Here is a 24,100-nt window from a genome sequence, read left to right on the forward strand (position 1 = left end):
TCCCCGAGTTTAAGTTAAAGGAAAAAAACATTTGGAGAGAGTTTGTGAACTCGCAAACAGTTTTTCCAATCCACATTCAGGAGGACTCCACAGCCTCCAACTCCACATGGTTAAACCAGCCCCATCAGTAAGTGCCTGGATCCAGATCACATGCTGGCCTTCATATGGGATGAGAAATACTATCTTACAGAGGCATTTCTGTCACCGACTACTCAGCTACTAGCCAGTACTGCTCAGGTGCTAAGAGAGGACTGAGGCAGAGCTGAGCCAACTCGTGGGACAGAAGCTGCCATCGCCTACGAGGAGGCTGGCGGTGAGGCTGTGGTGGCTAAAGGAGTGCTAGGGAGGAGATTCCTTACTTTGGTCCGCCACATTCCATCGCTGACACCTTCACCACAGGCAATGCCTGGGTAGCCACAGGCTCTATGGTGAGTGTGTTCTGCTCCACAGCTTCCCGCACCAGCTCCGAGAGCTACAGCAAGAAACACAGACCCGAGTTGAGATCAGTAATGCTCACGCCCAGTGTGCCTCTCCTCAGCTCCAGTGCAGTCTGCAACAGCAGAGTCCTTACTTCCGCTCCAGCGCTCACCTCCTGTTTGGTGAAGTCCAGGCAGGGCCCCACATCTTCCCGGTAAATCCTCTCCAGGAATGAGCAGGATTTCTCTAGAGTTGGTGATTCCTTCCAGGCCTGGAACTCGGCGAACAGGATAGAGTCAACCTGCAGTGAGCGTCAGGGGAGACACAGGAGAAGAGAAGGTGTGGGGGTTGGGGAAAAGACACCACAAGAGTTAACACACCCGTTCCCCAACTACCGGCTGCCCTGGAACCCAAGCAGGAACGGCAAGAAAAGCAGAACCGCTCCCAGGGAAACCGCCACAGCTGCCTCGTCTGCCACCCAGCTCTGACAGATGAACACAACCAAGGGAGGGTAGCTCAGTCTGATGCCTGTGAAGTGTCCAAGTTTCCCAAAGGCAAGCCAGAGGCCCTGCAGGTGGAGGCAGCCACCAACCACACGACTGGACCAAATTCCCCTTGCATCCCCAGAGAGGCTAGGCAGGGCTAAGTCCACAATGGCAGTGAAGGTCAGGACATGAAGGCAGAATCCCCTAGGAGGAAGTGGTCCATACAGCAACGGGGTGCGTCAGAGAAAAGCCTCCAGTGAACAGCCATCACCCTTTCTATCATCACTGTGTTTCTGCAGCAGAGTGTGCCAGATCTTTAAGGATGGGCCCAGACCCAGAAGTCTTGGTGCTCCTGCAGCCCAGAACTGTGGCATTCTGGGAGTTGTAGTCCCCAAATGGGGCCTGTAAGCAGCAGGGCATGCACAGAAGGGAAATCAGGTTGTAAGCAGCAGCCTTCCCTCCAACCACTGAACAATTAGAGCTGCTATGGGTTCTCTGCAGAGAGGGAGTCATTTTCTAGGGCATGGGAGCAGCTTCACCCATTCCTCTTTACAGAGGAACTCAAATTTGCTGCTGTGCAGGAGCCAAGGCAGATCTTGCCTCTTCCCTGGTCTCTCTCATACATATCCTGCTTCTCTACCTTGTCCCGGCATGCCCTGCAATTCCCGTCAGTCCAACAGCAAACCTCAACATGTCTCTGCTCTAGGCTGCAGCCATGACAGGACCATCCTAGGCCTGGGCCTGTCCTTAAACAACCAACAGACAGTGTGTTAGAGGAGTATGTGGAGGAAAAAAACCAAAACAAGCCCAGCATGGAAAGAATGTAATGAATAAAGCAGCCCAGGCCCCAGTCTACCCAGACAGCACACTAGCTCTGTGCTACAGAGACTGCTCACCTGGTGCCAGGAGACCACTCCAGAGCCACACAATGGAAATCAATTAGAGAAACAGAAACACAAACAAAAACAAAAGGATGTCAGCGAAAAGAAAGGGAGAGCTGAAACGCTGCAGGTGTAAGAGACTGATGAATCCCACCCCACCCTCAGCCTGTCCTCTAGGCCACATCTGTTCTAGCTGCATGAGTTACCTGCCGCAAGGAGGACGATGAGGAAGAAACTGCCAGCAGGGACTGCCAGCCTGGCTCGTAGGTGATGTGGATGGCCTTCCCCGGGACAATGCAGAGGAGCAGAGAGAGGAGAGTGGGTGCCCCAGACTTTGAAGGACGAGAGGAGAGAAGAGAGACAAACGGACAAGACAACAGTTCAGAGGGACAGGCAGAGAAAGAAAGGCAAAAATGTGACTCAGAAGATGCAGAAAACTCGAGTTCAGCCAGTCAGCATGCGGAGTGCCTCTCACAAGGTCACAGGCTCCTCAGCCCCTCTTTGGTCTAAGTTCTCACAAGTGGCCTGTGATTTGCAGTTCCTCAGTTTTTGGGTGCCCACTGAGAGCTGCCGTAAAGAAACCTGATTCTCCCAAAGGGTTGAGCAACCCTGAGACTCCATAAATGTTCCTCAAGTCAGGCACCTGAAAACAGGGGCATCCAAACACACTAGTCAGCTTTGAAACTGCAGACCCTGGATTTTAAGCAGCAGCTAGCTGCACCAATAGCAATCCCTTGTGTAAAGGTAACCCACACATCTCCTGGGCGTGGCTCACTGTCCCAGCCAGTGGCACCAAAACCACTAACAGAGAGAATAAGGAGTCTGCTCTACAGCCTTAGCTAATAGCCAGCTGGCTTTTAGTTCATGCACTAGACGCTCCAGAGGTCCCAGGTTTGGTTCTGCCTGCAGACAACTGGGGCCTGTTGGCATTACATAAACACACAGCTTACACCAAACCAGAATTATGCACTTACTGAGCAGGAAAGGGCAAATCATCATCATTGGCACTACACCAGCACCTCCCATCCAAGAATTTCCCATCAGTTGTGGACCTGCAGTGACTGGCCCTCACAACTAGAGCAAACAACTGACAGCCCTTTGTTGGTCATGAACTGCATACAAACAGAACAGGACTTTTATAAGTTTGTCCCCGTGTCACATTGTTCAGCCAATACCCAGCACGCGGTACAACCTGTGGTGCTAGCTCTTCGATATCAGCGAGTCGCCAGCCCAGCTGCATGACTGGACCCCTGAGTTATAGACTATTGCTTCTGCCTAGATCACCGGGTTAGGGTGACAGATGTCCTGTTTTTAAAGGGACAGTCCTGCAGTTCAGCCTTCATGCAGGTGTTCTGACTTCTTATTAAAAACGGGCAAATTGTCCCATATTTTCTGTCTCCCCTCCTCGGTACTGGCAGGTCCCCTCCTGGCGCTGGCTGGCTCCCTGCTCGCCAGCTGCATGCCCACCAGAGGTGAGTGGGATGATGGGGACGGGCATGCATGGCTGACAGAAGCATGAAGAAGCAGCGCACAGGTCTGGCTGTTCCCCTGCTAGTCCACCAATGCAGTCCCTGTGGCATGCCTGCTCTCAGCCAGCAAGGCCCCACCCCAGGCTGCCCGCTGCGAGCGCTGATGAGTGTGGGCAGGCGTCAGGCAAAAGCCAGTTACATGTCACATTTGCTGCCCATCCATCAGCCCTTTATGTGCTCCCCTTCTTCCTGCTTTGTCCCCCAGCTCCTCTGTGCCCTCCCTCCCCCACAAGGCTCTCCCACTCCCCAGGATGCGCAGAGAACCAGCTCGTGGTAGGAGCACTCAGCTCACCAGCAGTCTGACTGCAGGCTCCTGCTTTCCTCCACTACCTCTGGCCAGGCTGGCACTCTGGGAAAGCCCAGGACCTTCCAGCCCAGGGTGCTGGCCAGGAGCAGAGCCCTCCATGTGCCCAAGTTGCACACAGCACTGGTATATGGACGCCCCTCTGATGCAGGGGGAAGTGATTCCCAGCCTATACATACCCCAAACCAGCAGGCTAAATAACAGCCCCCTGGCAGGGGCTTAGCACCCTCTTCACTTGCCCCCAATCCACCCATGGGTCCTGCTCCCAGGGAGTGCAGGGCTGCTCCATCCCCTAGGCCTCCTCCACTGATGCTCCTGCAGTCAGGTTCCGTGGGCCCTGGTGCACAGTGCATCCTTAGGGCTTAAACCCTTCCTGCCCATGTTGTGGCCCAGTCACTTCCTGGCCACTGGCTACATCCGTGGATAGCAGCAGCCTGGAGGTGTTAACTGCCTTTCAACACTGCGTGGACAGGAGGGGACAAGCTGCTTCCAGCCACATGGAGCAGGAGGGAGATGAGTTCTGTAAGGACACAGGCAAAATCATTGCTTTCCCCTGCATCCCCCCCCGCAGCCATTGCTTTCCCCTGCATCCCCCCCCCGCAGCCATTGCTTTCCCCTGCATCCCCCGCCCGCAGCCATTGCTTTCCCCTGCTTCCCCTGAGGCTGGAAGCATCTTGTGTCCCTTCCCGCCTGCAAAATGCTGAAAGGCTGCTGCTGGCCATGTTCTGGCAGACATCTCAGTAGGGGACATGTGACCCTGCACACCCTCCTTTCCACAGGTTTCCTTGGGGAAGATACAGCACCAGGTACCAGGAGAGATGGGTCCATCCTGGAGGCCCAGCCAGGCCTGGAGGGTGGGGAGCACCAGGCAGGGAGGTTTGGGTCAGTCACAGCCACACCCCGACCCCTCTGTGAGAGAGGGCTATGGGAGTGTGTCATCTCTTCCCCTGTGTGTATGTGGGGGTGTTTCACCTCTCCCTGTGTGAACCTAAAACCTTATAAATAGCAAGACTCCATCTAAGCAGTGTTTCTTTTAAACAGGGGCTCAGTCACCTCGCCATTCATTTGAACATTTGTGCTGCATACTTCTGACTCAGTGCCACTCAGCTTGCTTGAATACGAGTAATTTTACCAGGGGTCCCATACTCAGCACAGAGAGATATGGGCACCCTAGTTCTGATTCATGTGGGGAGAGGTAGCCGGGCATAACAACCAACTTCCTTCCTTATTGCCACAAGAAGGATTCTTCTACTTGGCTGCCTACTTGGGCTTCTAATTTCAACGTCTGTGGGCTCTTTTCTACCCAGTTAAGAGAAAGGTGGATGCATACCTCTGAAGCAAGACTTTATGGCTACTTAACAGACCTTTCCTTTGATTTTCAACTCACACACAGAGTCAACATGTGCACACACTGTGCTGCACTGACTGAATTCCCTCACTCCCTGCTGCTATTCACTGAAGTCACCCCACAACTGAGACGGCCAAGAGGTCAGCCCAGTTCTCTCTGGCTACCTCTCCCTGGTCTGATTAGCTGCCTCACTCCCTGGCTGCATTCTAGATAAAAACCAAATGAGCCAAGAGCCCCCTTGCTTTTGAAATCCTTCCCTGCTGCAGACACACCAATGCTCCTGAGCGCTGGTGGTGGAGGCAAAGTTCTTCCTGTTCGCCAGCTCTCGCACTCAGTAGGAGTTTTCCAGACGGCCGTGCGAATGCTCGTGCAAAGGTGCATTCGCACAACTAGCCATAACCCTGTTTGCAGAAAGAGAAATTGGGGCAAACACATTGTACTTACACCACAGTTCAGGAAGAGCAAAAGAAACGGGGGGACATAAAACTTGGTGAAGGAAATTAACAGAATGTTAACGGAAAGAGTATCCAAAAAGCGGTTTGCATTTATTAGCCTGGCCCTATTCAGGCTTTGAACGAAGGGAAATGAGACCTGGAAGGTGACTTGTCCAAGGTCCTTGGTGAGGCAGTGGTAGAACAAAGGAGCAGAAAATAGAAATTCTGGTTCTCGGGCCTGTGATCGAACCACTAGGCCACACTAGACAGATGGAAAACCAAAGCAAACAGCATTATCCAGAGCAGCCACTAGACTGCAGAAGCTGACCCAGAAAGCCAGTTCCCAGTAGGCGCTTACAGCCTGATGCCAATGCAGCTAAGTGCCCTACCCATACAGTCAGAAAAGTCCTGCAAAGACACACAGGCTGGTTACAGAGGTTCTCTCCTGAACCCACAGTGAAATGAATCCTGCTAGGGGAAAAACTGCAGAGCAAGGCTCCAAGGATTGGGTTATATTCCACTAATGGCATTACTGTGAACATTACAGGCAGAGAGCATCCCCATGCAGAAACCATAGACTCTGTAGACTTCGAGGGAAATCCCTGAGAAGATCTTTGCACCAGCTCCCTACCCAGCATGTGGACTCACATCCACGCAGGGCCACAGCTGATGCGATGAATGGATTTCACCCACCTCTTTGCACTCATCGTTAACGCACTCCAAGGGCAGGTTCTGGCTGGTGGCTGCGACTACGGCACTGCTGGTGCTCTTGTTCCGCCCATGCCCTTTCCTGAAGGCAGCTTTGGAGGGGCTTTGGAGCTGGGGGTGCAGCTCCCGGTTTGGAGAGGAAGGCGTGGACGTGATCACCAGGGTCTTCAGAGCAGTCACCTCTGCTTGCAGCATGTCAATCTGGGAGACAAAGGAGAGTCAGCAATGCCACGCCCTCCACCCAGCAGAGTCCCCCTGCACCATGCAGGCAATGCATGGCCAGGATCCAGGGGCATCTGCACCTCTCAGCCACACCCTCCAACTAGGAGACATCTTCTGATCCGTCCAGTGCATCCATCCAGTTCTTCCGCCCCCCTGCCCCGTCCCAGAATCCCACGCCAGGGAACAGAACCAGTACAGATCAGAAACAACGTGCAGAGCCTTCTCTGCCCATCCCTCGCCACAACCCCAACAGCCCGGCCTACACAGGAAGGGAGTGGTTAAGCCTTACAGCCAGAGACCCTGCCTCCCCTATCCCGATGAGGAGCCAGCAGCAGGGGTGCGCCGTGCCTCCAGGGTACGTCCTGATCCTTTCCCTACCTCCCCAGTCTCCGTTATCCACAGTGCCCCAAGCACCAGCTTGTCCTCACATTTGCAAGGCAACAGACTGCAGCTACCTGCCACTGCTGCTCAGCTCTGCTCGGGTGGGCCCCTGGGAAATTCTTGGCCTTGTTTCTCATAGGAGAGCTGGACTCGTTGCTGGCTTCAGTGGCACGTTTCCCCACACGGCGCGGCGGCCGTGTGGAGAGCCGACAGACTGGCTGAATGCCTACAGGTCAGTAATCTGTGGGGAGTGTGGGGCCTGGATCTCCCGCCGCCCCCAGTTCCCCAGGCCCAGGGCACACACCTCCCCGCCACAGGCCCTGCCTCCACTCCACCCTTTCCCCAAGACCTACCCCCCAACCTCCTGCCCCCAGTGCCCCGAGCCCTCCCCCCGCAGGCAACAAGATCTGGGGGGTTACTGGGGGCGTGGTGCAGGGCAGAAGCAATGGTCGGGCCCTGAACTCACCATGGGAAGCAGCACACCCCAATAGCCTGCTAGCTCCTGTCCTGAAGCCCATTTCCCAGCGCGCTGCGCTCTGCTCCGCCACGGCAGCAGGTCCCTGACTCCTGCCACTATGCTGAGTGCACGGGGCCCAACCCTGATGCCGCCCCACACCAGGCCCCCCAGAAAATCTCCAAGGCCACCCTCAACCCAGCGGGTCCCGTCCATAGGGTGACTGAGGTGGCCACTGTGGAGGCCATCAAAGCACAGGGCCTGGGGCGGCTGCCCCGAACCATCCTACAGATAGGGACAGCTCTGAGTCTGGGAGGTCCCGCTGGGAGGAGACTGGATGAGAAGTGACCCTCAGCTACGTCGCCGCCCCCAGGCCCCGGACCATGGCACGGGACGGCACGGCCAGGGATTGGAGAGTCCTCACCTTTCCTCGCGCCTCCCGCAGCTGCTTCTCCGACGCTGCCCGCTTAGTGTTTGCATCTCTCACCATTTTGTGCGCCTCCTACAGTGGATAGAGCCCATTACCCACCGCCCGTCCCAGCCACGCAGCCCCTGCAAGGAGCCATCCCACAAAGCCAAGCTGCACCCCTGCTCTGCACCCTGGGGTTCCGCATGCCGCTCAGCCGTTCTCCCGGGGGGGGCAGGGTACTCAAAGGTGGCTGCCGCGGGATTGGCAGCCTGCCCAAGGACAGTGGGGATCTCGGAGCGCACTACCCGCCCCAGCCAACGCTCCTTCCCTCTCCAGGGTTCCACCCAAGTGCCGAGTACGTTTCCGACGTGCACCAAGGCGGGTGTGAATGTGCGCCGCCAGTAGAAACAAAGACCCGAGCTGTGGACGCTCTGCTACTCAGCTGGGCAGCACGGGAGTCTCTCCCGAACAGACGCAGAGGCGCACAGCTCAAGAGGGAGCACCGCTGGGGCAGGCGGGTCCCACTGGCACAGTAAAGCCCTAACTTTCCCTTAGCCAGCGCCATGAATTTGAGTGTCATGGGCTACTAGAAGACAGGATTTTTCCCAGCCCGGGAGCTCCTCTGAGCCATGGCACAAGAATGGGTGCCCTTGCAGTACACGGTCTCTCCACCAGAATGCAGGAAAGCGGCTCCCAGGGTGCACTGCTCTGAGGGCACTGGGGTGTCTCTCCCTGGGCAAGGGCTGGGTGCTGGCCTCTGGGAAAGGACTGGAGAATGCGCCACATGGGAACAGCTGCAGCAAGCAGGGGGCACCAGCAAAAGGACCCAGCTGCCTAGCTCCTCGGCAGCAGCAATTGACTAAATCATGGTGTGGACCAGCCATTAGATGGGAGCAGGGGAACTCAAACACTGGCCTCTCCTAGAACAGCTCCCGCATCAGGCACGGCTGGCTGAAAATCCAAGTGCCACGAATACCCAACCTGCTTCATTTCATGTCTCCTGCCAGAGCCGCCGGGGTGACTGGAGACAGAGCAGGGGGAGGGGAGAATGCCTGTTCCCCATACCAGTGCCCCAGCTTACCCCTCTCCATTAACACAGCTGCCATCCTGCCCCAGCAGCCAGCTCTACAGCACAGCCTGGGCAAAGCGAGGAGAGAGCTTGTCCCCAGGGCAGAGCAAGCGAGCTCAGTCTAGGAAGTCACCGGGCAAGTGGGAGGGGAGCAGTACCTCAAACAGACTGGCCGTCAGCTCCTCCAGCTCCTGCTCCAGCTGCTCTCTGACCTTCGACAGCCTCTCACACTCCTCATCCTTCAGCTTCAGCTCCTGCAGAGGGGGTGCCCGGGGACTGGGGCATGCTGGGCTTCTGCCTGTGCCAGGCCCCAGCATACCCTGGAGATGGCACTGCCCTCTTCCACATGCCTCATTCTCTCCCATCCCACGGTGCCGTACCGTCCCCTCCTGCTCTACACGGGCTCCTGCTGCTCCCCACACCACATCTGTGTGGATTCCAGACTCCCGCCCCAGTCACTCCAGATGCTCACGCTGTACTGGTTGTTAGGCTACCTCAGTGCACGCTCCCACCTTCCAGCCCACGTAAACTCCAGCCCTTCCTACCCACGTCACCTGTGTCTTTTCCAGTAGTGCTGACAGCCACCGCTAGCTCTAGGGCAAGGTGGCAGCAGGGGGCTGCCTCCCGCCCCCAACGCTCCCACAGAGCTGCATGCAGCTGGAGCCAAAGTATCGGCTGCAGCGACCGGAACTCTGGGCCGGAGGAACCGCCCCCTTTGCCCTCCTCCATCAGCAGACCTGTCTGTACCCCCTCTTGCCATAGTGGGCTTGCCATCTTCCAAACATGCCCGCACCGCGGCTTTACCTTCTGTGCTCTGTGGAGCTCCTCCTTCAGGAACTCCGATCCCTTCTCACGGATCTCCACCGAGGAGCTGCGCAGGCGGGAGACATTGAGCTGGGCTGTGGCCTGGTCGTCATCTCCCCCACCTGTCTCCCTGCAGCGAGGCTCCACCTGCGGCAGCTCCTTCCCACCACTGGATGATGTCAGTGGCTTCCATTGCTCCACCACGGGCTGCCTCTTGAGCTGCTGGCTGCTCTCCTTGAATGGGGCCTGGCTGCAGGACACAAGCACATCAAACATGAGCCAAGGGACAGGGATCCGGGGTGTGGACAGCAGCAGGATGCAAGCAGCTGATGGCCCCACCTAGATCTCGTCATTTCAGGGGTTCTTGGCAGAAGGCTCTCCCACTCCCACCGCCAGCGGAAACGAGCCTTCCGCTAACAGCCACCGCAGAGAAGGACCACACTGCCTAGGGAAATGACAACTATGCAGGAAGTGTGAACAGCTCTAAGGACAAGGGGCCAACATAGTACTTGAGATCAGGAGACGTAGCAGGCTCAGTTGAGTCACAACAGCACTGTCTCCAGCAGCATTTGCTGGCCAGCTGGATGGTGCTGTGCTGGTATCTCACCCCCGCGCTGCTCGGCTCTGCCTCTGGCTTGGCAATCCACAAAGAAGTCCCAGAGTGCTGAGCAGCGCACACCTCTGGCCCACTGCCGCAGGGCTGCAAGACGGCCAAGCAAGATGTTAGCTGCAAACAGGCTGAAGGGCGAAGAGAACATGAAGGGCACTCAGGCCCAGCAGGCAGCCAAGGGACTGCTGGGGCTCCATGCTTACGGGGCCTGCAGCTCCCCTGCACGAGAAATCGAACCCACCTGGTCTCTTCAGGGGCAAAACCAGGAAGGCGTGGCAACTCGCAGCCTTCCTCCCTTGCCATCCCAATCCCACGTGCCCTCAGTTTGGAGAAGCAGCACAGACTCCCCAATACCAGCGTCGCTTTGAACAGAGAGGGGTGATGCTAAAGGCAACAGGCAGGATTCGCTCAGCTGCCCTGTGGGCGACAGTGCTGCATTCATGCTTCCTCCGCAGGGGGTTTCTAGGAAGGGAAAACCCTAAACAATCATTTCCTCCCATTCAGCTCTCCAACAGGTCAGGTACTAGTCTGATGAGATCAGAGACTACACTTGGTCTTACTCACAAAGTCTCCAAGCACAGACCAGGACAGAATCACCAGGGCACACACTAGGCCCAGGAGCCTCTTGCAAGGACCAGGTTACTGTCACAGAGAACAATAAGAAGTCTTTGCCCACGAAAGCTGATGCTCCAAAACATCTGTTAGTCTATAAGGTGCCACAGGACTTCTTATTGTTCTCGAAGATACAGACTAACACGGCCCCCTCTCTGATACTTGTCACAGAGGCTATGCCTCTGAACCGATCCCCCTGTATCTGGAGTGCTGCACTGCCAGCACTGAGCTTGGACTGAGTTCTGCAGAGAAGAGCTGCCACTCCTAGCTTGTGGCCCCAGGGCAGGGAGTCAGTGTTTTGTTTATTAAGAGAAGTAGGGGGATTAAGATAAGAAAAGGCTGGTGATTAAATTAAGGGTCTGGAAGTCATTAGATGAGCTTGTAAAACAGGAATCCCAGGGCGGGGAGTAGCGAGTACTCCCGGAGATACAGCCAAGCCCTCTGAGCCAAGGTTACATTCAGAAAGGGGGAAGATTCAAGGGGCACAAGTGAAAAGAAAGGCCCAAAGCCAAGGAAAGATGAGCAGTGGTACAGAGAAGTTCCCTGTGGTACGTGTGTGGCCCCATCACCAGAGAGCCCGAGCACCTCACAAGGTCTAACCTATTTCTCCTCACAGCCCCTCGGGGAGGTAGAGCTGCGATGTTATCCCCGAACACGTGGGGCACCAAGGCCCACACAGACTAAAGACCAGATTGTCAAAAGCATTTCGGCCCCCTGGGATTTTCAAAAGCACCGAGGTGGCGTTGGGTGCCTAAAAACGTTTGTAACTATGTCTCTAAGGCAGTGGCAGCTCTGCGGATGAGATGGGGGGGCGCAACAGGGACACCTGCCCCCAAGCCCAGCATTCCAAAGGGCCAAAGTAGCAGCAGTGGCGGCTGGAGATCCGGGACCCTCTGAAATGCCGCTGAGTGCTGTACTGCCACTCTGCATGTGGCCTGGTGGGAGCACGGGGGTGCAGGCAGGGCGGACTGCCCAAAGCCCCACCCCTTTGCCCATGGCTCCGTCCTTTGTGCTAGGACCACCTTCCCTGCAGGCCCGCAGTGGCTGTTGGCACTGCTGGGCATTGGCCTGAGCTCAGACAGGACATCCATGGGCAGACATAGAACCTACAGCTCACTCTCTACTCTGCAAACCACCCTCTCTCTCTCCTGTAAGCTGCAAAAGAAGACTGCAGTAAATGGGAGCAAAACCGACAGAAGGCCAACTCTCTCAGAATCCAGCAAACCGTCCCAGCACTGGCTGGGAAGGACAGCCTGGCTGACATTATGGAAAGCAGCACAGATGTCTGGATGGATGAGAGAGAGAGAATGAGAGTCAGATGAGGGAGATCACTTATCCCCTAAGGAGTGGCAGATCTTATTCCAGGCTGGGTTGTATAGCAATGCCTGCTGTGTCATTTTAGCATTTTGTTCATTTTTTTGTTCTGAGGCTGAGAAAAGGAAGAAATGAAAAAGTACGAGTATAAAATGTGTTTATGGCTTAAATTCTTAGGGCTGAAGCTGTATCCAGACCAATTCCAGAACAGAAATCGCACCCACAGAGTACATGAAGTCAACAATTATTGCCACGATTTGCATTATGCTCTGGTCACCATCTGCATGATCAACACTATTCAGAATATGCCAGAAAATGTAGTCCTTGCGCCAATGTATATAAGATGTATAGCACTGAATAAGATGACTCAGATATATCAGTGTACAGTTACTGAGTTAATATCTCTGCATGGAGACACGGACAACAATAGAAATTTTACTTAAGTATCAGAAGATTTGAGAACCCCAACCTTCTCTCAAAAAGAAGAATTGCCCAGACCTCTTATGCCTTTTTATTTCCTTTCTACCTCCTTCCTATCTCCAAACTCTCAGTTTTTTTCTTGATTTTAAAACATGATCTTTTCTTAGTGTTATAAATATTCTCCTGTGACAGTTAACAGCAACTCAGTCATTGCACTGCTGTGTTTAAGAGCCTTCTGGAAAGTCACTAGCCTTCAAACAGAAATTAAAGCAGTGCTGCCAGCTGTCATGATTTTGTCATGAATCTCAGGATATGTTCATGACATATTTTCCTTACAGCCCCAGGTTCTGGAGTCAAAAGGATCTGTAAGGATTTCAGCTTTCATTTTTCATTAAAAAAAAAAAAAAAAAAGTTTCTAGCCCTTCTGCCTTTGGAGAAAGTATCAAAATTTGACCTTAGTGCACTCTAAAGATTCCAAAAACATAAGACAAACAAAAACTCCATATCTATTATTTTTATATAGTCTCTTGAATTTAATGCCAATCTCATACTTCTTGGTGAGTCTGATTCATGATTTTTGAACATCAGAGGCTAGCAATACTACGAATGTCACTTGAAAGTGTCAATTTCATTCCTATTTAAAGTACCTTCCTAGTCTACTATCTGTAGTGGGCTCACACCCCTACAGCTCTAGGGCAGGATAGGATGTTTCCAGTAGTTAAATGATCTATTCCAAGGTTGGTGAACTGCAGAAAAAAAAAGTGATGGAAAGTTATCCACATTTTTCTACAAGTGTTTCAGTTGTTGTGTGTAAGAGTTAGGAACAAAGTAAAACACACATTAAAATTTTCAACCTGATCAGACCCCCTTAAGGCAGGAGCTCTCAACCTTTTTCTTACTCAGATCCTCCAAACACGCTATAAAAACTCCATGGCCCACTGGTGCCACAACAACTGGCTTCCTGCACATAAAAGCTAGTGCTGATGTTAATGGGTCGGAAGAAGGACAAATGCCTGGGCCCCACACCACAGAGGATCTGGCTTGGAGGATCTCCTGAAACCTGCTTGGAGCCTCCAGGGGGTTACACACCCTGGTGGAGAACCACTGTATTTGAGGATGGGCCACAAGAAATCAGAACAGGGTAGTATCAGAGCAGAGTGGGTCTAATATTTACGTAATTTGCTTTCTTTCTAGAGTAATTAGATACAATGGTCCTATCAACTAATTTCCAAGTTATCATCAGCCAAACAACTGGAGTTTGAGGGCACCTAAATCGTCCCTGTAGTCACATTTAAAGTTGTCCCCCCACCAAAATCTGAAATGGACCCTTGAGTAAAAACCTCCTTTATACATAGCACAGGAAGCCAAACCCGGATGGGAAAGAGAAGCTGCATGTACTGTATTAGCAGCACGACATCCACCCTCCCGGGCCCAAGAATGAGACCCATCGAGGCTAAAATCTCAACTGAGACAACAATGAAGGTTGCTTGAAAGGACAGAGTGACAGATTTACAAGGGGAAGAATGGCCCCAGGACTGGAGTACTGGGACGGGAATTCTAAGATCTAATCCCAGCCCCATCGCTGATTTACTGCATGCCTTTAGCCAAGTCATGTCACTCCTCTGTGCCTCAGTTTCCCCACCATTAAAATGCGGATAACGTTTGCCTCTAGCTGATAGGGTGCTGCAAGGATAATTAACTCATTTATGTCTGTGTAGCACACTGAGAACATTCAAGGGAAGGTACCATATAAGCACAAAGTTATAGTCCCTGATACATTGTTATATGAAATAAGACCACCCGGGGAGAGTCGTGGTCTCTTTTCAAAGCCTTGGCCTTGATATTTAAGGTCTCACCTGCAAGACTCACGTGTGAAGTGAACCGCAGAGCTCCCGTTACTTCACTCGATGGGACAAAGCTGGCCATAGCACCAGGGTTTGGTGATGTGGCCTTGCTTCTGCCCCCAATCCCAGTGCCCTGATCCAAAATTCTGATGGATGTAATTTACAATAAAAAAACACAAAGACACTGGCAAGTCTGTGTGGGATACAGGCAAATACACAATGGACCTAAAGTTAAGGGCACTGGCTCCTGTGTGATCCAAAACTTTGTGTTGAGAGTGAACCCTCGACACCTTCCAGCACAAACCCATACTTACCACATGCACAGCAGCCACCCACAACTGCAGAGGGGTAAATATTTACTGCCCTTTCAGCAGGCTACCCCAGAAAGCTGCCTGGTCCGGTGGATTACCATTGAGCTGACAGACGAGTCTCTATTTTGTCTCTTTATTGATTTCAGGGGCTGGCAAGTATATCCACAGCAGAAAGAGGGGCCCAGGTGCCAAGTTGAGATCTCCCTGAAGAGACATCTCCAAGAGACACCTCCTCTACACTTACCTGCACCACTGATTTACCTCAGCTACACACGCTAAGGTTGGTGGGGGCTGCTGTCCCATCAGTGCTGGCTACCCTTCTCGTCTTGGTGGAGCATCACCCTGACTGAGCTCATTGACTGAGGTACCACGTTTAAAGTGGAAGCGATAAATTGACAGCTACCTCACTGATCCACTGTCTAGTGCAGACAAGGCCTGAGGCCCAGCAGCTCTTCATCAGGAGAGCTAGTAGGGGAAGAGGGCTCTGTCAGGAAGGGACGTTTTCCAGCTAGGGATTCACAAGGGACATGGATGGCAGCATTGCTGGGGAAGGCGAGGGAAATGCTCCAGCAAGGTTGGAACCCAGCTGTCAGGCGAAGCCAACGAGTGGTGAGGGTCCTTGGGGAGCTGGGGAATATGCACAGCTCTAAAGTGGAATCTGTCAGTGATCTCCAGCAGGAAAGCAGCAACCCACTACTGTTCTCAGACAATACGGCCACAGATACAACAAGCCAGGGGAGCGCAGCGTGCCTTCCAGGTGCACTGACGCAGCCGACCCCGGTGTCCAGCAATAATCATTGCCTGTAGCCCTGTGAGGAGGCTCCGCCCCCTTGAGAGCTAGATGTGGATGGTGAGTGTTATGCCATTCCCGGGGCTGCACCCCAAGGAAGCGGGAAACAGAGATGAGAGTAATGGGGAGGTGGAACAGCACGTGGGAGGGTGCGGAGCAGGATCCAAAAGGAAGGTAAAGCAGCAAAGCAAGATCAGGAGGGAGAAAAAAGGAAAGGAGAAAGGCTGAGAGAAGGGAAAAGGCTGGATGAGACCGGGTCTGGCAGAGCACAAGTGCTCTGGGACAGAAGCCAGCGAAGGACAAGCAGCAGCCTACGCAATTCAGAGACCCTGGTGACGAGAGGAGAGGTGTAGAGCAGGGAAACAGGGGTTTAGTGAGTGGGAGGAAAAGACAAGAGCAGCCACTAATCTGAAAGCACAGAGAATGAGTGCTGCTGGCGGCTTAAGGTGTATTGAACAGGAGTGAAGTATCAGAGAGGTCGCCATGTTAGTCTGTAGCTTCGAGAACAACAAGAAGTCTTGTGGCACCTTATAGACTAACAGATGTTTTGGAGCATAAGCTTTCGTGGGCAAAGACCTGCTTCGTCAGATGCATGAGTGGGGGGGTGGTTCCAGAGGGGTATTTAAAGAGTGGGGTCGTTGACTTTAAAAGGAGGATTGGGCCCACAGAAACATTGTTGTTGGGATGAGGGAGGACGCCATTAATAATGGGGGGGAGGGGGAAAAGAGAGCAAAATGAATGATTAAACCCAAAAGGCTGAGAAGAAAAATTCCTCTTTAAAAGTCTCTGCATGAAGGAAGAAACCAGGGGAAGAAGTTAGGCTGATTAGGCTGCACTGAAGAGCCTATGGTGATTATTGTTTATATAGCATGAAGGCTCTAATCCAAAGCCTCCTCCAGTGCAACAAAAAGACTCACTAGCCTCAGGAGGTGTTGGATCCATGCCCTAGGGAGCTAGGTTCTTCACAAGCCAGGACAAGATTCCTGTTCTCAATTGTTGATAAATAGATTAATAATTGGAAAGCAAGGACAGGGAGTGACAGGGAAGAAGGGATGGACGACATGAATCCCACACGTTAACAGAAATAGATAACAACTGACAATTGTATTTGACAAATCATGGGAGAACTGGAGAGGTACTACAGAAAATGTGGAACCAATCTTTGAAAAAGGAAAGAAAGTGAGATCCTGGCAATTGCCACCTGATAAATCCAACCCAAGTGCCACATAAAATTACACAAAAAATACACAGAGAAAGAAATCTTTAAGCATCTAAAAGATAATGGGAAAGCTTTGTTAAAAACACATCATTGCAAGCAAACTGGATGGTATGTTGGATGGAATTACAAAACCAGAAAGAATGCAGACTGCATAGCTGGGCTTTAGCGAAGCATTTGATGAGAGAGTCACACAAAAAGTTACAAGGCAAATCTCATTCCAGCTGGCTTGAATAGAAGAGTGCTGTCACATGGGTGGAATGAAAAGTGGCTGAAGGACCATAAACAAGGTGTAGTGAATGACAAATGGCAGCTTGACAAGAGGGATTGCTGTCCAGCGAAACATGACAAAGATCAGTATGTTAGGCAAGATTTTACTGAACAGCCTCATTAATGATCTGGGAAGCTTGCTAATTTAAAATGTGGACTATACCAAACTGGAAAGTGCTGAAAACTACAGCAAGTGAAGAAGGGTATGGTGAAGGAATGGGAAGGAAATTAAATGAGTGTCTGCAAGAAGAAATGAGAGGTAATACCTCAGAGCAAAACTAATCCATACAGAGCTATTCAATCAGCTGGAGGCACTAGAGAAGCATTAATATACCTGGGGGAGGCAGAACCTGCTCCAAAGCCAACTGAGGTTAACAAGACTCTTTCCATTGTGAACTCATAGCAATCTACAACACAGAAAGAAGCCTGCAATGCCATGGAAGCAAAAATAAGCAACTACAGCACCTTCAGGATTGCACACCTGAAAGAATATTACATGGCGAACAGCCAGGAGACAGCTTCTCTCTTTGCGGAGCTAGTGAGACCATATCAAGTATACATATTACATGTAGCTCTGGCCAGCTCAAATCCCCTGCTGGCAAATCAGAAAGGATTTGGAAAACAGCAAGAAAAATAATTAATTGTTTGGCTGCATTAATGTAGGAGAGCAGACTAGCAAACATAAATACGTACAATTTGCCCGAATGATGACAAAGAAAATGGGAATAGAGTCTTTGAAAGGTACAAACATGAAGGCAGGAGAAGAATTAGTCAGGGTGAGCTAACAGGGTATATGACTGGAAGGAAAGAGATGAAGCTAATCAAAGGAACACACATTTCAGCTATATGAGACAACCCCTCCCCAGCATACTGCTGGAGGAATCAATGGAGCCGCACCAAGGATAAATAATGAACAAAGCAGCAAAGCTGTCCGAACAGAGAGGTCTATTCAGCTGTTAATAGTCTGGTAAACAGTGGGATGGAATTTGAAAATTTTAAATGAGATTGGATAGAGTTCTGGAGAACATATTGCCAGAACAGTCCTTCACCAATCAGGAAACAGACCAGAGGGGAACTACCAACTCTTTCCAGTCAAGCTTTCTTTATGTCTTCTTTTTCATGAGATGGAGGAAAAGCTAATGCAGAGACCAACAGATGAGGAAAGAATTACAGGTGTCCAGGGGAAACAAGGTACAAACAAGCATGGACAGTGGACCTAATGGCCAATTCTCTTAGGGCTTGTCTACACTCCCACCTTCCTTCGAAGGAAGGATGGTAATTAGGGTGTTGGGAGTTTACTAACGAAGTGCTGCCGTGCATAGGAGTCAGGGGACTCATTTGAGGAGTACGGGGACTTTGAAGTTGCCCCAGCACTTCGAAGTACCGGCGGGTGACCTGCGGCTAGACGCATGTCAGTACTTCGAAGTTTAAAACTTCGAAGTTGCCGTGGGGGGGGAATATGCTTAATGAAGTGCTGCCTATGCACGGCAGCACTTCATTAGTAAACTCCCAACACCCTAATTAGCATCCTTCCTTCGAAGGAAGGTGGGAGCGTAGACAAGCTCTTAAGGTGTCGCTAGTGACAGCTATACGAGGAACACCACCATTTACAGGTGTGCCGTCAACACGGGTATTTGTTCCAGTAACCCGCTAGACAGTACCCGCTTTCTGATACACTGCACAAGAGCTGTCTGGCATTGTCCTGTAGCCAGGACACTACCCTTGTGGAACTATGTTAGGGAACTAGGCTGCAGCCGTGATCACGCAAACCCCGGGGTGCCCCATTTCACTGGGGAGTTCTTTACCAATTTTATCTAAATAGCCCTCATGCCATTCCTGAGGGGTTGGGATTATAGCCCCATTCTGCAGATAGGGAGACTACACACTATGGCAGACAGAGGGTAACTGGCTCTCTCCAAGTCACAGGGTGACGAAGTAGCACTTGACTAGGACACATGGCGCCCAGCATAAAAGAGCCCATTTGTCAAACACCAGACTGCTGCTGCTGCTGCTGCACTAACAACCTCATCTAACAGACTTCACGCCATGCTTTGTGTAGAGGGTATCACAGGCACCCAGCTCGTCAGTCACAGTCCTGCGTTCTAACCAGTAGGTCACACTGCCTCCCTAGCACTTCATACCTACTTATGACTCCCAAGCAACAATTCCACTGATGAATGCCAGGGTGCAGAGCTCTAGGTTCTAGTTTCCGGCCCCAGGTCTGCTACTCTAGACAGCGCAGAGATGACTATCCAGGAATAGAGAACAGCCCTTGTGCCCAGCCAGCTCCCCAATTCCCCTCCAAGCAATCTGGACAGGTGTTAAATGAAGGAGCCTTGAGTCTCTCCTGAGGAAGGGCAGGTGCCGTCTTGCTAAAGGGACAAAGATGAGAAGCCATTGGGAGAACCCTTTTGCTACCTAGCCTGCAAAGCAGGGAATGAACAAAGCAGCATCACCATGGACATTTCTAGCACTGCCTACGATGCAACTCCATTGCTGAGGAAGCCTTGCAGTCCCATAAGACAGCGTGCCCCTAGCTCCATTGCTGTGTGGGACTACCCTGCTGTAACTAGTCCCTCAGCACAGTCATTGCTGCAGTGTAAATGGGACAACTGGGCACTCAATCCTTTCTCTCTATTGCTCTAGTGGGGATCCAAAACCAAAATCTCACCAAGTCCAAGAGGGTGATGGAGGTTCATATCTTTTGCTGTTGCTATTGCCAGACTGGCTGGAACCTGTACTCCGCAGATGGTTGGGGATATTTTGTAGACTCTTCACAATAGGAAGTACTAGCAAGAAACTTTTTTTTTTTTAAATTGGAATCTGTAGAAAAAGAGAAAAATGTGCAGGATCCGCACTTTTTCCAGCGGGCCTCGCTAGTTTCCTGTGGAGCTGATTTGACAGAGCTATTTCCTGTACGAACTGCCTGAGCCTCTGTCTCTCTGGCCCAACTCTGCACTTGAATTCAGACAGCAGATCCTGGCTCTCCTATTCTGATCTCCTGACACAGATAGGCCTGAAAACCACACATGCAGAGACAGCGGGAAGAAGGATTCACCATGCAGATTCAAAAGCAGAACACTGTTGGTACCGACTGAGCACAGTACAGCCAACTAGCCTCCATACACACCCTCAGACATGTGCCCGCTTCACCTGACCTGCTCAGGCAGTCGCTGCGTACGCCTCTGAAAGGTTTGTGCCCTGTCATAACAAACAGCTGGCTACCTGCCAATTATACTATAGCCTGCAGTTCATCTTTCCTGCATTTTCCTTATAGTCAGCAAACAGCTGGGACACAGGCTGGGCTGTTATTGCAGATGTTGCTAATTAGGTTACATCCAGTATTTTCCATTTGAAAAACGCTACACATAAATGCACTCTGCTGCTGCTTTCTTGTGGTACATTGACTTACACCGACTTGGTATCAGACAGGCACATCCCCACTCACTCTAGAAAATAAATCAGACCTGGATAAATTTAGTCCACGTGGCACGTTATTAGAAACTCAAACCCAGAGGTTCAAATGGAAATGCCTGGGCAACCTGAACTAGCCCGGTTCCAGCAGATGCCTCTTTCAGTGATGGGGCAGTTTCAGTTGCTTGGAAGCTGTAAATTCACAGCAGTGACCTGAGAAAAACAACCTCCTCGATTGGTGGACCTAGAAACTTTACGAATCCCGCAGAAACTAAGGTCCCCGCTCCCATCACTGCTGTTTTAATGTGCCCCCTGCTTTGGGTCTGTGCAGTTCCAAACCTTTTCAGGCTCCAGGGGACATACCGCGCCCCCGCCCACACATCTCTCTATGCACATGCACGCAGATGGGCTGGGACAGAGAACACTGGCTCCCTTGGATCAAGGCCAGCGGCAGGCACCAGCAGCTGGGGGAGTAAGACGCCTCCTCCCTTTGCAATGGCAGCCTGGCCCCAGAAGGGCTCGCCCAAGCCGGCTGTGCTCAGTCATACCCAGGCGCTGCGGGGCAGACCGCAGCACTCATTCAGCGCCCCCAGCCCAACCCGGGGGCGCAGGGCCAGCGCTGCCCTCGCGCGGAGGCGGGGGGGGGGGGCCAACAGCTCATCGGGGTGTCTCGCCCCCCGGCGCCTTCCTCGGACGCACCCCGCTCTCGCTTTGCGGGCCTCCCGCACGCCTGGCTACTTTGCAGCGGGCGGCGCAGAAGGGGGGACCGCAGAGCGCCCACCCCCGCGGGGCGCCCCAAGCAGCGGGGCCGGGATCAGGAGCAGTAGCTGTGCGGGGCAGCCCCGGGCAGGCAGAGAGCGCGCCCAGCCGGGCGGGGTGCGCAGTGGGTGGGGGGGGGGGAATCTCCCGCCTTGCGGCGCAGGGCTGCGGTGGGGAGCCGGGAGAGGCTCCCCGGGCGCTCCCCGGACACGCGCGGCTGCCCCGGCGCAGGGAAGTTTGGGGTCGGCGAGCCGCCGGCTCCGGACCTACCCGCTCCACATGCTGGTGCCGGTGCCGGCCCCGGCCACAGTCCTCACGCCGGGGGCGCCGTAGCCATCCCTCCGCCGGGCGCGGCGCCGCCGGCTGAACCCCCCGCTCCAGCCGGGCGCCGCTGCCGGGGCGGGGGGAGGGGGGTCACATGGCCTCGGGGCGGCTCCGAGAGCAGCGGGCGCGTCCCCCGCCCCTGGTGACTCGCCATTGGCCCGCGGCTCTCGCCGGGCTCACCCGCGCCGTGCCGGGCAAAGCCGGCGGCTGCCCCCCCCTCCCCCCCGCAGGGCCCCGCGCTCAGTCCCGGGTAAACCACAGCCACTCGGGGGCTCCGCTGCACCCCCCCACCCGGCTGGAGGGCGATCAGTGGCGGGGCCTGGCTGCAGACCCGGGCATGGAGACTTCGGCCATTGGTGCTGCTGCAGCCGCCCCCTGGCTGGGAGGGGGAGCAGTGGCTCTCAGCAGCACCCCCAGTCCCCTAGCTGCTCTGGGCTGGAGCAGGCCAGCGGGTAATGCCGAGGCTTTGGGCAGAAGTCCCCGCTGCTGGGAGGCAGCGGCACGACAGCAAAACTAGGGGCCTCTCCCCTCCCCCGGAACCGGTTCGGACCCGAGTCTGTGCAGGGCACCTCCGCGTATTAGGCCAGTGAAGCAGCTGTTGAGTCAGGCTCTTACTTGCATGATGATTATTACACTATGGACTTACCGTAGCTCAGGTCTCACCCTGCTCATTGCAAGGGCCAAACTGGGCAGTTTAGTAGCCCAAGAACCTGGGCTAAAAGAGCTGCACTAAAAGGATCCCCGCTGGATCTGTCCAGCTCCTCCACCCCAAGCTGAGTTCCATGGAGGTTTGTGTCTTCAAGGGGGCACTATAACAACCAAGCACTTGTGGGCTTTGCATAGGCCAAGCCCAGTTGTGTAGCTGATCCCCCTGACAGGCCTACAGCACCACCTCCTACGCTCCCACCAAAGTCTGAATTGGTAAATGGTTATTTCATCAAGCCCCCTTCCTCTAGGTGACTCCCACTGCACCTTTCCCCCCCGTCATGCCCCCCTGGCACTAGTTACCTGTGCTTGGAACTTGGGGTCCTCCAGCACTCTCAGCATGAGCTAATTCTTGAGCAAAAGGACTTACCTGAGCGACTGGTCTCTATGGATATATATGACCCCCACCACAGTAGCAAATGGGTGCCTTGCCTTCTTTATTATATGTATCCTCACGACACCCCTGGGAGCTAGTGCAATCTTATTATCAACATCTGACAGATGGGGAACTGAAGTGAGGGTATACGCCTACCTGGCAAAATCAACAGCAAGGGAGATGCTCCAAGCACCAGTTCTTCAGACTTGAGCTCACACAACAGCCCTAAAAATAGCTATCAGAGGAGCAGCCGAGTTAGTCCGTATCTTCAAAAATAACAAGAAGTCCTGTGACACCTTATAGACTAAGATATTTTGGAGCATCAGCTTTTGTGGGCAAAGACCCACTTCTGACACAGCGGATCTTTGCCCACGAAAGCTCATGTTCCAAAATATATGTTAGTCTCTCAGGTGCCACAGGACTTCTAAAAGTAGCTGAGTGGCATTCCAGCTTGGGGTGGAGCTCAGGCTGTGAAAGGCCCCTGCCTTTGCCCCCTCACTCAGGCCTCAGAGCTGAAGCCCAAGCATCTACACAGCTGTTCTTAGCAGCTTAGCACAAGCCCTGTACTGTAGGCACAAGTCTGCAGCCCCAAGCTCTGAGACTCACTGCTGGTCCCAGGTTTGGGGTGTGTGGGGTTTGTGCTACATAGAAATGCTCTGAAAGACTATGGCTGCGTCTACACGTGCACGCTACTTCGAAGTAGCGGCAGTAACTTCGAAATAGCGCCCGTCACGTCTACACGTGTTGGGCGCTATTTCGAAGTTGAAATCGACGTTAGGCGGCGAGACGTCGAAGTCGCTAACCCCATGAGCGGATGGGAATAGCGCCCTACTTCGACGTTCAACATCGAAGTAGGGACGTGTAGACGATCCGCGTCCCGCAACATCGAAATAGCGGGGTCCTCCATGGCGGCCATCAGCTGGGGGGTTGAGAGATACTCTCTCTCCAGCCCTTGCGGGGCTCTGTGGTCACCGTGGGCAGCAGCCCTTAGCCCAGGGCTTCTGGCTGCTGCTGCTGCAGCTGGGGGTCCGTGCTGCATATACAGGGTCTGCAACTAGTTGTTGGCTCTGTGTATCTTGCACTGTTTAATGAAAGTGTGTCTGGGAGGGGCCCTTTAAGGGAGCGACTTGCTGTTGAGTCCGCCCCGTGACCCTGTCTGCAGCTGTGCCTGGCTCCCTTATTTCGATGTGTGCTACTTTGGCGTGTAGACGTTCCCTCGCTGTGCCTATTTCGATGTTGGGCTGAGCAACGTCGAAGTTGAACATCGACGTTGCCAGCCCTGGAGGACGTGTAGACGTTATTCATCGAAATAGCCTATTTCGATGTCGCAACATCGAAATAAGCTATTTCGAAGTTGGGTGCACGTGTAGACGTAGCCTATGTGACCTGCCTGAGTTCATATGCAGGGTGCCTGTGGTGGAGCAGCAGTTGATTGCAGGTCTCCCACAGCCCAGGATAAAGCTCCAACTATTCAATCACCAGGGCATGCTTCTTCCCAGTGGGTGGGGGCAATGCTCCATAGTTCCCGGATGGACAGACGCACGCACGTACACACGCACCCCCAGTGCTGCGGAAAGTATTAAGTAGTTGATTCAGGTAACTGATCGGACCAAATTCCCTCTCCCGCTCCCCCACTGTGTTGCACTGGGTGTTGTGCTCCCATCCTAGAGGGGTTTGAAACATTTCTCCT

At 53.2% G+C, this 24,100-nt stretch overlaps 1 protein-coding gene across 3 annotated transcripts in view; it reads right to left on the reverse strand.

Annotated features, from left to right (window-relative positions):
• Nucleotides 1-21,400, reverse strand: part of RAB3IL1 (RAB3A interacting protein like 1) — a 29,277-nt gene extending 7,877 nt beyond the window's left edge. For 2 of the 3 annotated variants that reach the window (XM_074998020.1, XM_074998018.1), the window contains exons 1-7: nucleotides 9,785-9,820; nucleotides 9,446-9,695; nucleotides 8,800-8,895; nucleotides 7,588-7,665; nucleotides 6,092-6,307; nucleotides 590-718; nucleotides 360-472 (exon numbers count right to left, since the gene is read on the reverse strand). In XM_074998020.1, the coding sequence (XP_074854121.1) occupies nucleotides 360-472; nucleotides 590-718; nucleotides 6,092-6,307; nucleotides 7,588-7,665; nucleotides 8,800-8,895; nucleotides 9,446-9,695; nucleotides 9,785-9,798 (896 nt within the window). In that variant the 5' untranslated portion in view covers nucleotides 9,799-9,820. Of the gene's footprint in view, nucleotides 1-359; nucleotides 473-589; nucleotides 719-6,091; nucleotides 6,308-7,587; nucleotides 7,666-8,799; nucleotides 8,896-9,445; nucleotides 9,696-9,784; nucleotides 9,821-21,275 lie in introns of those variants that run through there. The other variant, XM_074998019.1, reaches the window with a different exon arrangement.
• Between the last annotated feature and the right edge of the window lie 2,700 nt (nucleotides 21,401-24,100).

Source organism: Carettochelys insculpta, chromosome 6 (assembly GCF_033958435.1).
Source record: "Carettochelys insculpta isolate YL-2023 chromosome 6, ASM3395843v1, whole genome shotgun sequence".
Lineage (NCBI taxonomy): Eukaryota > Metazoa > Chordata > Testudines > Carettochelyidae > Carettochelys > Carettochelys insculpta.